General features: G+C 33.9%; 1 protein-coding gene and 1 pseudogene across 1 annotated transcript; one reads left to right on the forward strand and one right to left on the reverse strand.

Moving 5' to 3' along the window:
- Positions 1–2,156: 2,156 nt before the first annotated feature.
- LOC120174810 lies at positions 2,157–3,246 on the reverse strand. Its single transcript, XM_039181552.1, has 3 exons — positions 3,200–3,246; positions 2,710–3,044; positions 2,157–2,602 (listed from the first exon to the last, which is right to left on the reverse strand). The coding sequence occupies exons 1-3, from the start codon at positions 3,244–3,246 to the stop codon at positions 2,157–2,159; spliced, it is 828 nt and encodes a 275-aa protein (XP_039037483.1).
- A 34-nt stretch (positions 3,247–3,280) lies between these two features.
- On the forward strand, positions 3,281–7,456 carry LOC120174811 (annotated as a pseudogene).
- The last annotated feature ends 8,319 nt before the right edge of the window (positions 7,457–15,775 follow it).

The raw sequence follows: 15,775 nt of genomic DNA on the forward strand, positions 1-15,775 counted from the left end.
TTTGGAACATGTTAGAAATTGAGTATGATTTTTGAATTTCATAAGGAGATAGGATTTTGAGGTTAAAGATGATTTACATGGATATAAGTGGTTTAAGTAAGGTAGTTGAGTTTAATGACATATTAGAGGCTTAAAATAGAAGAATTAAGGGAAGAGTTGATGATTTTCGTGCTAAAATGAAAATTCTGGGCAAGGTGTATCGATGCATATTCAATGTGCATCGATGCACTCTTTAAAGAAGAAACATCGAATGCAATTGGTGCATCGATGCATAAGGAGTGCATTGATGCATCCCCTTAAAATGAAAACATCAAAGGTAATTTGTGTATCGATGCATGGGTAGTGCATCGATGCACATGTTAAAGAATGCATCGATGCACATGTTAAAGAATGCATCGATGCACATGTTAAAGAATGCATCGATGCACTGTAGAATGCATCGATGCACTTCAAGGGGAAATTGAAATAGACATTTCTTTTAGTCTAAGAAATGATAGATTAGAGTATATCAATTGGATACTGATATGTATCAATATGTGATTATGTAGATATCAAACACGAATAAGTTCTGAAACAATCATTAAGTTAAGATTCGATCGAAAGAAAGGAAAAATCATAAAAGTGGATTGGAACTTAGTGAGGCTCAGGTGAGTGCATATTAATTCGTTATGGTGCTAAATGGAAACAAGACTGTAACAAGTCTATTTCCTAGTTGAATGCATGATATATGATTGTACGTATATGCATGACATAAATTGTATGTATGCATGATATATGTGTTAACATACTTTTGAATGTAATGATATAGAAGTATGTGCTATGAGATGTATATATGAGCCATATGACAGGATATATGGAACATGAGAAAACAAGTAAAGATAAAACTATGTAATCTTATGAGAATATGAAAAAGCTATGTGACTACATGTATATGTGAAAGAAGCTATGAGCTTATATGACGTGATATGAAAGTGTACATGTGAATATGTGACATGATAGATTGCTAATGCCCATGTTATGTGTAAAGAGAGCTAGAGGTATAGTTGTCATGCCAAGAGTCGAGGGTTCTACGTGGTCATTCGAGACATATATGTATTCTTTGGAATATTTACAGGGTCTTATGAGACACATATGTGATCATTAAATATGTATAGGTTCTTAAGGAGTGGTCCTTCGGGACAAATATAGACATAGTCCTTCAGGAAACATAGCCTAGTGGGACCCATACGAGCTGTGGTGACAGCATAGTGCACAACTCAATAGAAATATCTACAGTTCTCACAGATGTACATGGGCTAACAAAGAGATAATAATAAACATATATATTACATGTAAGTATATGCTTTTGTGATATGAATTGTATTATGATTGATATAATGATGTCTATGTGTATATTTGATTACATGAAATGCTATATTGTTTTGTATGATAGCATGATATGGTATGTTCATGCATGATTAAGTAGTTAAAGTTACTTTAATGTGTTTAATGTCTCACTAAGTCATAGACTTAGCGTGTGAGTGTTTCACACGTAGGTTCTGGAAAGCAAGAAGAGAAGTTTAGAGGAGCAAGACAGGTCAGCATTTTCCTTACAAAGTTTCAGATCAGAAAATAAATGATTTAAATGTGTTTGGTTAATTGAACTAGTTGGCATGTACTAATTGATTGAGCTGAATATGCTGTGATCGATTTGGTTATTTTTGGTCAATTTATGTAATAAAGCTTTATTTAATGAAAGTTTTAAATTTTCTTTGAATGTTATTTTGGTCAATTTATGTAAATAAACAGCTTTATTTTAATGAAAGTTTTAAATTTTCTTTGAATTTTGTCAAGAGTCAAAGTTTGAAAAGTCAATGTGACACCCCCGACTCGTATTCGGGTCAGATACGGGTTGAGGGTGTTACACCGAATCTTTGAAATCTATCCTTTATGGGGAGACGATCTAAAATGGCCATCTAAGAGATAAGACTATATTTGGGACTGTGGAAAGAAAACCATAACAGCTTTTGCCATGATACTTTACTGTTTTTCACTCAAACCTCTTCCCAAATCTGTTTTGTATTCAATGCTCTTGAGGCGAGGATAGGACGAGCAGCTGATTGGTGGTTCATAATTTTTCTTAGAAGCCAACTTGAGTTCGTAGGAGCTTCAATCTCTCAAAAATCTCGGTCCTTAAAATAATAAGATTGGATCCATGCAACCCAAAAAGAACCCTCCCCTATAAGAAGGCGCCTAATGAGGAGCATCATGCAAGATTTATTCCATGATTTGATGTCCTTGAGACCGAGTCCACCTTTTGATTTTGGTTTACAAATTCTGTCCCAACTAACTCTAGCTCCCACAGCAGGAATATCAGAGCCTTTCCAGAAGTATCTCGAGCAAATCTGTTCGATTTTATTGATGACAGATTGAGGCAGAATAAGCTGCCTACACCAGTAATTTGCCATACTAAAAAGGACCGTTTTTATCAGCACAAGTCTGCCTGAATAACTCAACTTCAACCTGGACCATTGATGAAGTTTGAGTTTAACCTTGTCGATGAGAGGCTGGCAATCTTTAACTATAAGTTTCCTCATGACTAGAGGAATCCCTAGGTATCTGACTGGAAAAGAACCAAGCTTAAAACCAGAGGACTTAATAATGGTGTCAAGAGAAAGAGCAGAAATTCAAGCAGTAAAAATTCGCATTTAGCAGCACTGAGTTTGAGACCTGAAATTTCATAGAAATAATCGAGGACAGAGGTTACTCCCATGATAGATTCCAGATTGCCTTTGCAGAAAATAAGCAGATCATCAGCAAAAGTTAGATGTGTAAGGCAAGTTCTCTTGCATTTAGGGTGGAAGTTAAAGATCCCTTTAGCAGCAGCAGTATTTAAAAGTTTTGATAGGATGTTCATCACCAAAACAAACAGGATAGGGGAGAGAGGGTCGCCTTGTCTAAGACCCTTTTCACCCTTAAAGTACCCAATTAAGGTACCGTTGAAAGCAATAGAGTAAGTAGCAAGCCTCAATCCACTGCATGAAGGAATTTGGAAAACCAAGGGCCTTGAGAATAGAAAGAATGAAGTTCCAGTGAATAGAATCAAAGGCTTTATGCAAATCAATTTGAGGGCACACCTAGGGGAGGTAGATTTCCTCCTATAACCTTTCACTATTTCTTGGGCTAAAAGAGTATTATCAATGATACTTCTCCCTTTGACAAGGTAGACTGGTTTTGGGAAATGATCTTTGGCAGCAATGGAGTCATTCTTTTAACAATGATCTTGGTAATAGTCTTATATATGACAGAACAGCAAGAGATAGGACGGAAGTCAGAAATTTTGCTGAGGTTGAGGATCTTGGGGATCAAGGCAATAGTGGTGGCATTAAAAGCTGGAAAAATAAGCTTCTTGGAAGAAGAATTTAATTGCTTCAGTAACGTCGCTTTTAATCACTGGCCACGCTTTTTGAAGAAGAGAGGGGTGTAACCATCAGAGCCAGGAGCCTTATCATTCCCTGGCTAAAAAGAGCCTCCTTGATTTCATCATAAGAGACTTCCTTTTTGAGGCCATTAAAATCATTAAAGGAAGGAATAGGGGACAAGAGTTCTTTAAGAAGATTAATGGGACATTCTTTGACATTAGAGTCATAGGAGCCAAGGAGTCTTTTGAAGAAATTAACAACTTTGAGGACATGTCACGAAGGTCGAGCCTTTCCTACTCTCAACAATCACTCTAATGGTGTTTTTTTTCCTCTTAGAAGCAATTACTAAGTGAAAGAATCTGGTACATTTATCACCTTAAGCCAATGGATTTAGCTTTTTGCTTTAAGAACTCTCTAGATTTTAACCTAAACCTACACATGTTTAAATCATTCTAACATATTTGATTTAATGGTATCTGAAACCCTCAAACTTTTGTAAAAAATTCAATATAGTCCCTAAACTTTTTACATTCAATGTAATCCTTAAATTATTTTTAATAATTGATTTGTAGTATTTTTACATTTAATTATTGAATATCTTAATTGTTTATATTTTATATTTTAATTTAAATATATTTTTTTTATTTTTAAAAAACTAATTAATCTTCAAACTTTCTAAAATAATCAATTAAATCTATCTACCATATCATCATCCATCGTTTACTATCAAAATAGTATCGTGAATTGTTACATTAACATTGTATATTGTCATGTAAATTTGTGAATTGTAATGTAAGCGTTGTGATAGTTGATGTTTGATTCCGTTATTCTAAGGGTTAGATTAATTTTTTTTTCCTAAGTTTAACAATCATATTTGGTGCAAAAAAAAAAGTTCAGGGACTACACTAATTATTTTTCTCAAAAGTTTGAGGGTCTATGCTACCACTAATTATTGCAAATTTTAGAATTTAGCGTACATTTTTCGTACTAAATGAATGCTGAATTTTCTTCACCAGGACTTTGGGATTTGCATTCTCTTACATAATGCATATGTATATCTGCATGATGTGTCCAGTTGACATGAGAACTCTATCCAAAATGGTATAGAACAAAAGTGTATTCCTACCAGCTAAATATATTTGTTCTAGAAATAGGGCATTGTCATATTTTCTGATGGACGTTTATGTGCACAAATTTGGTGGTAATGCGCAGTTACACTTTATTTTGTACTCCTTTATATGACTTCTTCTGTCAGCTTAATGGAAAGCTTGGATTCTTAATTTTCAGCGTTTCGAACTTCTTTTCAGCCATCTCCGTAGGATATTAAAGGATGACAGTGATACTTATTTGTACCCATGGATGCCCTAATTTTTTGTGATTACATACAGCAACAAGATTGAAGTTGCCTATCAGGAAGCTGTTGCTTTGAAAATGCAAGAATCCGTGAAGAAGCTGCCTGGTTGGCTGAAAGCGAGAAGAAGGCTAAACGAGCTCAATCTGAAAAGGAGAAAAAACCAAAGAAAAAACAGGTATACTCGTTGCTTATGGCATGATAGAATCTTGGCAAATATCCTGAATATACTCTCCATGGACCACCTAATCTAATAAAATTATGTTTTTTCATATTCAAAATTTATTTTATTTGGTTATTATCTGGAACATTCCCTAATTTACTTTGGAAGCAATTTGAGTATGTGTGATGTTCATAACGTATATATAGACTTCCATTTTGTAAAAAGTTAAGATCGTGGAAATTAATTTGAAAAGTTCTTTTCTGAATACGGGCATTTCCAATGCTTACATACTGCAGTCTAAGCAAAACGGAATAATCGGAAAAGCAAAGATAAGGGGAGGGAGGAGAGGCTATTGTGGCAGCACAGGAGAAGCCCAAGAGGACCCCCAATGATGAAAAGAAGCCTCCATGATGGTGGAGGAGCCGCTAGTGCCTGTAATGGTTGATGTTCTGTGTGATGTTTCTGGTTCAGTTGATGCTGCCACGGATGTTCTTCAGCCTGACTCAGAAGACAGAGATGCTAATCCTGTTAATTGGGATACTGATACATCAGAAATTCATCCTCCTGCAGAAGCCTGTGCCAGTGGAATAAGTGGACTGTCATGTGTACAGAACGGAGTAGGTGATGAGAGGAGCCCATCTATAATGGATGATAGTTCATCGACATGTTCGACAGACTCGGTACCATCAGTGGTAATGAGTGTTACCTATAAAGGGAACTCGTTTTCAAACCACAATAAACAATCACTGAGCAGGTAAAGTATTGCTTAGGTTTATTTCGTTGCTTCTGGATGATAAGACAAGGTATTTATCTCATCTGGGTCTTCAAATTTGTAGAGGAGAGGAACCAGCGAAGTAAAACAGTAGCGATTGCAGTAGTTGGACTACAGAATCTGATAATCGGCCTTGTCCGGCATTAGATTCAGGGCATCAAAATGATGTTTCTAAAAGTAGTAAGGCTGGTGAGTCCGAGTTCGAGCCTGCTGTTTCCTTGTCAGATCAGACAAAGTGGGCCGAGCATGATACTATTAGGAAGGTGGTGTATATTTATGTTCCATCTCAGTGAGTCTTTCTGCCACTACAAAAGTTGTAATGATTGACATTTATCTTCTCAATGTGATTCAGGAACAAGTTCTGTTACAAAAGAAACCAAGTACCCAAGATTCAGTTGATTTAGAAAGACCTAAAGAGAACATGGCTGCTGTACCATCCTCTCCAAGAAGCCCTCCCAGAAATCTGCCATCTGCTCAGTCTGGGTCTAGTACAGGAGTGCTGGTAGAGTAGATTCCGTCGGTTAGGAATGCTGGTAGAGTAGATTCTCCGTCGGTTAGGAATTCATCAAACTGCCTGCAACAGAGTGATAAACCTGCATCTTCAAGTATATCAGTCAAAATAGCTGGTGTGTTGAAATCAGAGACTCAGAAGGCTGCAGGTCTGAAACCAACTTAAAAACCTACGACCCCACAACTACCTGTGATGTCAAGGCCCTCCAGTGCTCCTCTAATTCCTGGTACTAGGCCAACTGCTACTTTTGTTTCTATGGTTCAAACATCGCCTTTACTTGCTCGATCAGTTAGTGCCGTTGGCCGTTTAGGTCCTGATCCATCTCCAGCTACTATTTATGATCCTCAATCTTATAGAAAGGCCATAATAGGTAACCATAATGTTGCTTCTAGTTCAGCTGGTTTTACTCGTTCCAACTCCCCTAGCTCAGCAGTCAACCCATCACTAGTATGCTCGCAACCACCTGCCTTTGTTTCTACTCCAATGTATATGCCCCAGAGTTCTGAGAGGATGGAGAGAAATTCTGTCCAATTAGGCCTTCCACTAGGCATGGTAACTGATGAAACCTTTAGTGATGTTCCCAACTCGATGGAGAGTTTCGTAGGGGTAGCACTAGAAGCATGCACTCCGATCCTCTTTGCTCGGTGAGATTGAAAATCTTGTCTTGTACAAGTCGATCTGTGCGTAATGGATCCAGGGAAACACTTATCAATGGAGTTTTCAGCCTGTACTTTGGGCGCCAGACCCAAGTGTGTTGGCAGATGAATTTCCACATCTTGACATCATCAATGAGTTGCTTGATGAGGAACACAATGTTGGTAGGGCAGGAACAGGCTTCCCTGCACTTGGCAATGGATCATATTTATTATTAAATCAGCATTTTTCTTTTCCATCCGATTTTGGCTTGTCAGGTGAAATGGGATCCTTGAGTGTCTCATGCAGGTTTGAGCGAGCACGGGTTACGACGGTGGCAGGTTCGAACGAGGTTACAGTAGTTCCGCAGGCAACAATTTCGATACACTGAGGGAGTTTATTCCACAAGCTAGCCCCCTACCTTATGCCGGTGTCCAGCAAATTGATGGACTGGTCCCAACCCGGTGGCAAATGGCATTTTCCAATCCGTCTTTACTTGGCATGAGGAATGGAGATGGTGAAAGTTACCCATACTACAGCTCAGAGTATCTGAATATGGCATGTGACATCGATGACTATACCGTATTCCGACCTTCAAATGAGCAGTGAAAATAGTACACAATGGAATTTGTCTACAATTCGAATGTTGCCTGTCTGATAAATAATTGATTCGAGGAAAATTTGACGGGTCCTAGGTTTGGAGTGAGTTTGTAATCTTTTCTTTTCTTAAGGAAAACATTTTGTAAGAGCGTTCTTACGGCTGCCTTTCTTTTTCTAGTTTTAATCTTATTTTATATTTCTTAATTTGTCTCTCTTTTTTTTTTTTTTCTTTTTTTGAAATTTTCTAATTAGTTCTTTGTTTTTGCTTAACAATTCCTTAATTTTTTTGTTAATCTAGAGTTATTACAATTGATAGAGTTTGTTCTAAAATACTAATTATTTGACAATTAATTCAATACTTTCCGGCCGGTGTTCGAATTTAGAACCTTTAGAGATGACAACCGTTCCTTTAAAAACTAAGATCATTTGGTTCATACAATTTCTTAAAAATTTTAAATAAGTGTTTCATCATAAGATAATATCATATTAGGTATATTTTGGTACATGGGTTTATTATTAGTAAGTGTAAAATTAGGTGTGTTTGATTACGGGAAATGAAACTTCAGAAATTCATTTTCCATGTTTACGATGTCTGTTTCACATAAAAACTCGAGTCAATATATTTTACTCTATCAATCTCTCTTCAACCCAAAGTTACCCAAAACTATCGTGCTTTAGTGATCTCCCTTGCTGGCAAAGTGCTAAAGTAGACAGAGCAACAAGGATTACACACGCAATAAATCCCAAACTTTAAACACTAAATCAAAACCATACTTAATGTTGCGTTTTTGTTTTAATTTGGTTGCTCGCAGTTGAAAAAGTAACAAAACTACTGACGTGATATTTAAAAAAAATCATAATGATATGTCATTACCTTATGCTGACACATCAATATCACTGTTAATTTTTCAGCGGTGAGTGATCAAAATGAAATTAAAATGTAACGTTATGTATGATTTTGAAAAAAAAAATAGTTAGGTGACCAAAATGAAAGAAAAGTGACAGTTGAGATATTAAACATGTAATTTACCCTAAATATAGATAATTAACAGTTGTCCATCCCATGCATAACGTGGATCCGTTAGTGATAGGTTAGCAGGAGTGAAGAGCCTCCTGTCCACCAAACTAGTAGGGTATGGCGCATGGGTGAAAATGGGAAATTCAAAGCAAATAAAGGAGTGGGTATGAAATCAAATTTAATAGAGAAGGTGTTAGGGCTTTATCAAAAGGGGTTCAAAAGGAACAATCAAAGATGGGATGGGTGGGCTCATCAATTATTGTAAACCTTCCTCTCTTTCGTAATTTCTCGGTTAAGATATGAACATCTCTTGGGCAGATGTGACAACTCCTTTGTGTTTATGTAGCACTAACTCACCACCTAATCCCCCAATGCTAACCTACTGATGGTGTTATTAGTGAGAAGTCTCTGTCTAGCAAATATTCTCTCACAGTGCATCTTTTTGCGATTAAATTTTTGTTAACGGAAGCTTAATAATTCTCATACCAATTTGTTCACGATTTCCCTTTTTGGTGCACGGTTAACTACAACTATCAAACCTAAAGATGATGGATTGAGAGGAGAGCGGGTAGGAACGCTCGTTCCTCCTAAACATTTTAAATTTTTATATATTTTAAATTTTTTATATTTCCGTTCGAAAATTTATTTTAATTTTCTTAAAATTTTATAAATTCACATTTCTAACATAAGATTCTGCATCCGTCTCCTATCAAACCTCCATTTCACTTGCTCAATTATCACTTTTTTTAATGCAGATGTACATACGTATAAGGTTGATAGTACAAAGAATGTATACCCTCATAGTAAGTGGGAAAAGGCTTTGATAAAGTCTCCTATTTCACCTTCTGTTGAACCCAATATAATTTATCTTCATATTTGTATTAATACATGTTTTTCAACTGTTTAAACAAAATTTTGAACTTTTTTACTGTTGATTTTCTGCTTTTTTTATAGTAAATTATATACCACACGTCGCATATCTAAACATATCATTAAAGCGTCATACTGAAATACACTACAAGTAATCTTTTTTTATTATGTAAATATTAAAAATTATATAAAGATTTATTTAAAATTAATCATCAATTAAAATTTAGTTTTATAATTAAATTGTGATTCTTTTATTAAAAATAATAATTAATTTAAGTAATTTAATTTATTTAGAATTAGGATTTATAAATTATTTAAGTTAGGAATGATCATTAACGGAAATTATCGTCGGAGACCTTAACTCATCGGAAAATTCTTATAAATCTAACACTATCATTTACTGTCGCCCGGTTCGTCGTCGCACAACATTTACCCAATAGTCGACCGTCTCCCGGGAGAAGCTCTACATATAAGTTGGCCGATGCCCTTCTCTGTTTCCATTGATTTGCACAATAAAGATGAGTTTTAATTTTGAATGGTAACATTACATTCAAATCCCCTCTATTTGTGCTTTACTTCAAATGGTTAAATTACATGAAACCCCCCATAGTTTCTCCTATTTATATTTTAGACAAACTACGTCTTTATTTTAATAGACATGGCTAAATTACAATACCCCTATATTAAATGGCCCTCACTTTCGCCTGTTTAGATTTTACACTTCTAGGTTTTAAATCTTTTATAATTTGTACTTTATTTTTATTTTAATAATTAATTTTGAATTTACCCTTTAATTTTAATTAACAATACTATTAATGCTTTATTTTATTCATTATTTTTTATTAGCATTAACTTATATCATTTTATATTATTTGTTATTGTTAATCTTAATAATTTGATACTTAATTTTATTTAATTGTAATTATTTAATCATGATAATATTAATTTTGATACGTAAATTTTAATATTGATCATTAATTTTAATTTCAATGCTTAATTTTAACTTGATATTCATTTTTATCATTGCTTTTAATTTGATATTAATTGGATACCACATATAGAGATCCATGAAAATTTTCATTAAATTAACCACATAAACATTACATAAAGAAAAAAAACTTGTTATAATTAATAAATAAAAATTAAATTTTCTTTCATGACTAGAAATTTATCATTTTAACCACAACACTAAACATACATAACTCTTTCAATTAATCACCACGAATGTACCTCAATATTGATATTTTATGAATTCATATTGAGATGCCGTTTACACTCTATTTTTACTTGTTTTGAAGGAGTCAAATTGAGATCCATTAACTAATTCAAATACTTATGAAATACAAGGTCATCCAAAGTCAAACTTACTTATCAAAAATTGATATTAAATCAAAAGCAATGATAAAAATGAATATTAAGTTAAAATTAAGAATCAAAATTAAAATTAACAATCAATATTAAAACTTACATATCAAAATTAATATTATCATAATTCAAATAATCACAATTAATATCAAATAAAATTAAGTATCAAATTGTTAAGATTAATGATAACAAATAATATAAAATGGTATGAAATTAATGCTAATAAAAATAATGAATAAAATAAATTAGTAATAATATTGTTAATTAAAATCAAAGAGTAAATTCAAAATTAATTACAAAATAAAAATAAAGTACAAATTATAGAAGATTTTAAAATCTAGAAGTGTAAAATAAAACAGGGGAAAGTGAGAGGGTTTTCATGCAATATTACCATTTAAATTAAAACAAAAGTATAGGGGTATGTAATTTAGCCACTAATAAAAATAATGAATAAAATAAATTAGTAATAATATTGTTAATTAAAATCAAAGAGTAAATTCAAAATTAATTATCAAAATAAAAATAAAGTACAAATTATAGAAGATTTAAAATCTAGAAGTGTAAAATATAAACAGGGGAAAGTGAGAGGGTTTTCATGCAATATTACCATTTAAATTAAAACAAAAGTATAGGGGTATTGTAATTTAGCCATGTCTATCAAAACAAAAACATCGTTTGTGTAAAATATAAATAGAAGAAACTATGGGGGGTTTCATGCAATTTAACCATTCGAAATAAAACGCAAATAGAGGGGATTTGAATGTAATTTTACCATTCAAAATTAAAACTCGTCTTCTACGTGCAAATCAATGGAAACAGTGACTATGGGGTGACAATTGGCGACGGCGAACCGAGCGATAATATACGTCAGCGTTGAATTTATAATATAATATTTTCAATAAATTTTTTGACGAGTATTCCGACGAGTTAAGATCTTCGACAGTGACTACTGTTGATGGTCATTCCTAACTTAAATAATTTATAAATCATAATTTTAAATAAATTAAATTACTTAAATGAATTATTATTTTTGTTGAGTTAATCGATTGACGGAATCGGCCAAGAGGGGGGTGAATTGGCAATAAAAATTTCTGTGGAAGCTTTTGCAGAAAATTGAAAAGATTTGCACAGCGATTTAGAGTGGTTCGACTTCTCAACCAAAGTCTACGTCCACTACCTTAGCTATCCACACTAAGATTTCCACAAATTCACTAATTTGTCTTCTTTTGAGGACAAAGAGTAACCTACAAACCCTTAAGAATTATACCCCAAATTCTTGAGAAAACTCTCTCCCAAAGAGAACAATACAAATTGCAAAACTTACAAGGAAATCTTCACAAGGTTGATTGTTTGCACAATTCTAGAACAAAGAAAAGAACACTCAAAGATGAATACAATTGAGTACAAAAGTGTTCTTGAAAGCAAAATGAATATTGAATGAAGAATAGACTTGAAATGCTCAAACTTGAGGTTTGATGCTTTATCTTTGATTCTCTTGTTCTAGTTGCTTGATGTTTCTTGTTGTTTCTCTTCTTGTTGATCAATGGCTTCAGAACTTGTTTAAATACTCCTTGAATCAATTCTGAACGTTGGTGATATTAGTGGAGTCAATAGCCGTTCAAGTGTGAAAACAATTAATTTTTCTGGGTGGGCGTCTCATGCATCGATGCATGATGGAGGATGCATCGGTGCATCAGTGTAAAATTCAAATATTTTGACCGTTGGAACACTTGATGCATCGGTGCACCAAGTGTGCATCGATGCATGAAATGCATTCGATGTTTGAAAATAGCCTGAGTGCATCGATGCATCAAATGCATTCGATGTTTTGAAATATCAGAGTGCATCGATGCATGGAGAATGCATCGGTGCATGGAATGCATTCGATGTTTCAATTAATTCACTAATGCATCGATGCATGGTTGATGCATCGGTGCATCACCTCAAATAATTGAATTTAGGCTTGATTTTGGTTCAAAATACTTGTGAAAATTGTTTTTTAAAAATAGTTTAATACAAATCACAATTTTACACATTTAGTAAGGTTAAAATTGATCTTGAAAAACTTGGAGTAATAATTTGATATTCGTTTAATTGAATCGAATATAAAATTGTAAAATCATTTTTAAAATCTTAAAATTCATTTAACTTAATTTGTTATATCGAAATATCAAAATGTTCAACAATCTCCCCCTTTTTGATATAACAAAACATTTGAGTAATTTTAAGATTTGTTTAAGAAATTATTTTTGAAATCGATTTGAAAACTTACTCCCCTTACTATAGCAATCTTAAATTCTCCCCCCTTTTGTTAAATCAAAAAGACTCTATAAAAACGTTTTCAAACAAGAATTTTGAAAACATTAGCCAATTGATTTATTAATAATAGGCTGAAGATCACAATCAAAAGAGAGATTAGTCATTAGTTTCATAAACAATATTCATAATAAATGTGAAATGGATAATTTGGTCATAATTTCTAATGATGCAAAATTAATAAACAGAAAGCGTTAAAATGTCAAACCAATATAAGTTCAAGCATCCTCAAACAACATCCAACAACTAAGAAAATCCAAGTTTTAAGAACAAGAAAGCATGGCAAGTAAGTCTACTCCATCGGAGGATCGGGAGGAGGAGGATAATGAGCTCGAACTTCAAGAGTTAGCATCCATACGATCACGGTTTGATCATCTTGCCGAGCTGGTTTTCGTCAATATCTCTCATAAGCCTTTGAAGCTCTGGATCATCATCAGCATCAGGAGGAGGAGGAGGAGGAGCACGAGAAGAACTAGGAGCAGCTCGTGAAGAACTAGCTCCCGGGGTTTGCTTACCGGGTCGAAAAGACCATAGTCCGGTGTTCTCATCCAATTTCCAATCCGATTTCTTTAAGGATGTGATATTGATTGGGTTTTGGAGCATGCTTTGAGGGAATGATGTTTATGATATCGACAAGCGCGCTAAAGACAATATGTGGAAAATTGATTTTCTTTTTGTTCTTTATACAGTGCATCCACCATAAGTCTGTAGTACGTAGTGTGGAGTACCGACCTGCGGATGGTCTAAACCACCAAGAGATCATTAAGTGAAGAAATCGATCGTGGTGAGACCTAAAGGTACTGACACTAGCATTAGGGAGATATGGATTCCATATCTTCCTTGTCATTAAATAAACCCTCGTCATCTAAACCAAATGAGATGCGATAGATTCAGAAGTAATAGTGATAATTATCCTAAAAGATAGGATCTAATCGCTATAGTACCGCACTGAGTTGTGTTCTGAATACAAACCGCATTAGAATAAAAGATGCGGACAAGTTGGTGAAAGACGATGGGTTGAAGAGAAAAGAGTTTATCAAACTTCCATCAGCGAAGAATTGAGAGGTATTCAAATTCAAGTTTTATCATAGCTTGTAGAGAAGGAATACGCTATTCCCTAATACGATAGGATTGGAAGGAGTTCATGTACCTAGAGTACAATTCATCCCTACGGTTTTCAGGCATGTTAAAACAAGTACTAATGAGGGATGAAGGAATATTGGATGGATTTTGAGGTCTAGGAGCGGGAGGACGATTTTGGTGAGACCGACTCGAGGATGACCTAGGGCGTTTGGGATTAGACATGGTTAGGGAATCGGAAAAGAAATATCACCTGCAATTTTAAAACACATGTATGCACAACAATTAATCCCAAAACTCAAATGAGTCCTCAATAATTCAAGGTTCTCTAACAAAGTCCTAATGGGCAAAGTTTTGAAAACTATTTAAAATTAATGTCATAATACGCATAGTTTTTATGAAAACAACACAATTGAATCAGTAATTTTCGAATTTTTTTTAATTCGAAATTTCAAAAACAATTTTGAAAGATTATGCGTTTTTGATGAAATTCATTGTAGAAACTAGTTTAGAATCATCATATAGCCAATGCCCGATAATTATTTCAAACTAGAACTAATCTAAACTAATCCTAAGTTCAAAAATTTAATGAAATAGAGTTTTTGTGAAAATACCTTGAAAAATTCGGATTGAGGGGAATGAGGAGATGTTTTGCGCGATTTAATGAGTGTAGCAGGTTTGTAGGATGAAAATCTTGAAGAATCCGATGTTTTCCCGAAGATTATGAGCAAAAATAGAGATTTTGGAGAGAGAGGGATCGAATGGCCGTATGTTTTAGTGTTTAGGGTTTGAGAAAAATGACGAAGATGAGGATTTTAAACCTAAAACCCGACGGATGCATCGGTACATGGTCTTATGCATCAATGCATATTCAAAGGGATGCATCGATGCATTGTTAAATGCATCGGTGCATAAAGCACAAAAATGTCAAAAATCCGTTTTAAACACTTAAAATGCTAAATAATTTGGCTCTAATGGTATTGGCAACTCATATATCACAAATTAATTATGTTCAATCAATCAAATTAATCTTCAAACTTTATTTGAACATAAAATTAATTTTAACAGAGAATCACTAACTCCCCCTAACTAATAGCAAGAATGCAATCAAAAATTATTATTATAAGCATTTTTCAATATTATTTAAAAGTGCTAAAATATTTTAAACACTAAGTGAAGATAGGTCAGTTAAACCTAATTCTCTCCTAAGTGTCCAAAATCTTTCTTTATCTAAGGGTTTTGTAAAAATATCCGCTAATTGGTGCAAAGTATCAACAAATTCTAGAACTACATCTTCCTTAGTGACATGGTCCCTAATGAAGTGATGTCTTATTTCAATATGCTTAGTTCTAGAGTGTTGGATGGGATTTTTAGTGAGACAAATAGCACTAGTATTGTCACACTTGATAGGAATGGTACCTACTTCAATTCCATAATCAAAAAGTTGTTGTTTCATCCATAAAACTTGTGCACAACAACTACCGACTGAAATGTATTCCTCTTCAGTGGTAGATAATGCAACACAATTTTGCTTCTTTGAAAACCAAGAAATCAGCATATTTCCAAGGAATTGACAAGTACCGGAGGTGTTTTTCCTATCTAATTTGCATCCTCCATAATCCGCATCAGAAAAGGCATGCAAGCTAAAGCTAGAGTCTCTAGGATACCAAAGTCCTAAACTAGGAGTGTCCTTAA

The sequence above is a fragment of the Hibiscus syriacus genome, unplaced genomic scaffold (genome assembly GCF_006381635.1).
Source record: "Hibiscus syriacus cultivar Baekdansim isolate YM2019G1 unplaced genomic scaffold, ASM638163v2 tig00112124_pilon, whole genome shotgun sequence".
NCBI classification, from domain to species: domain Eukaryota; kingdom Viridiplantae; phylum Streptophyta; class Magnoliopsida; order Malvales; family Malvaceae; genus Hibiscus; species Hibiscus syriacus.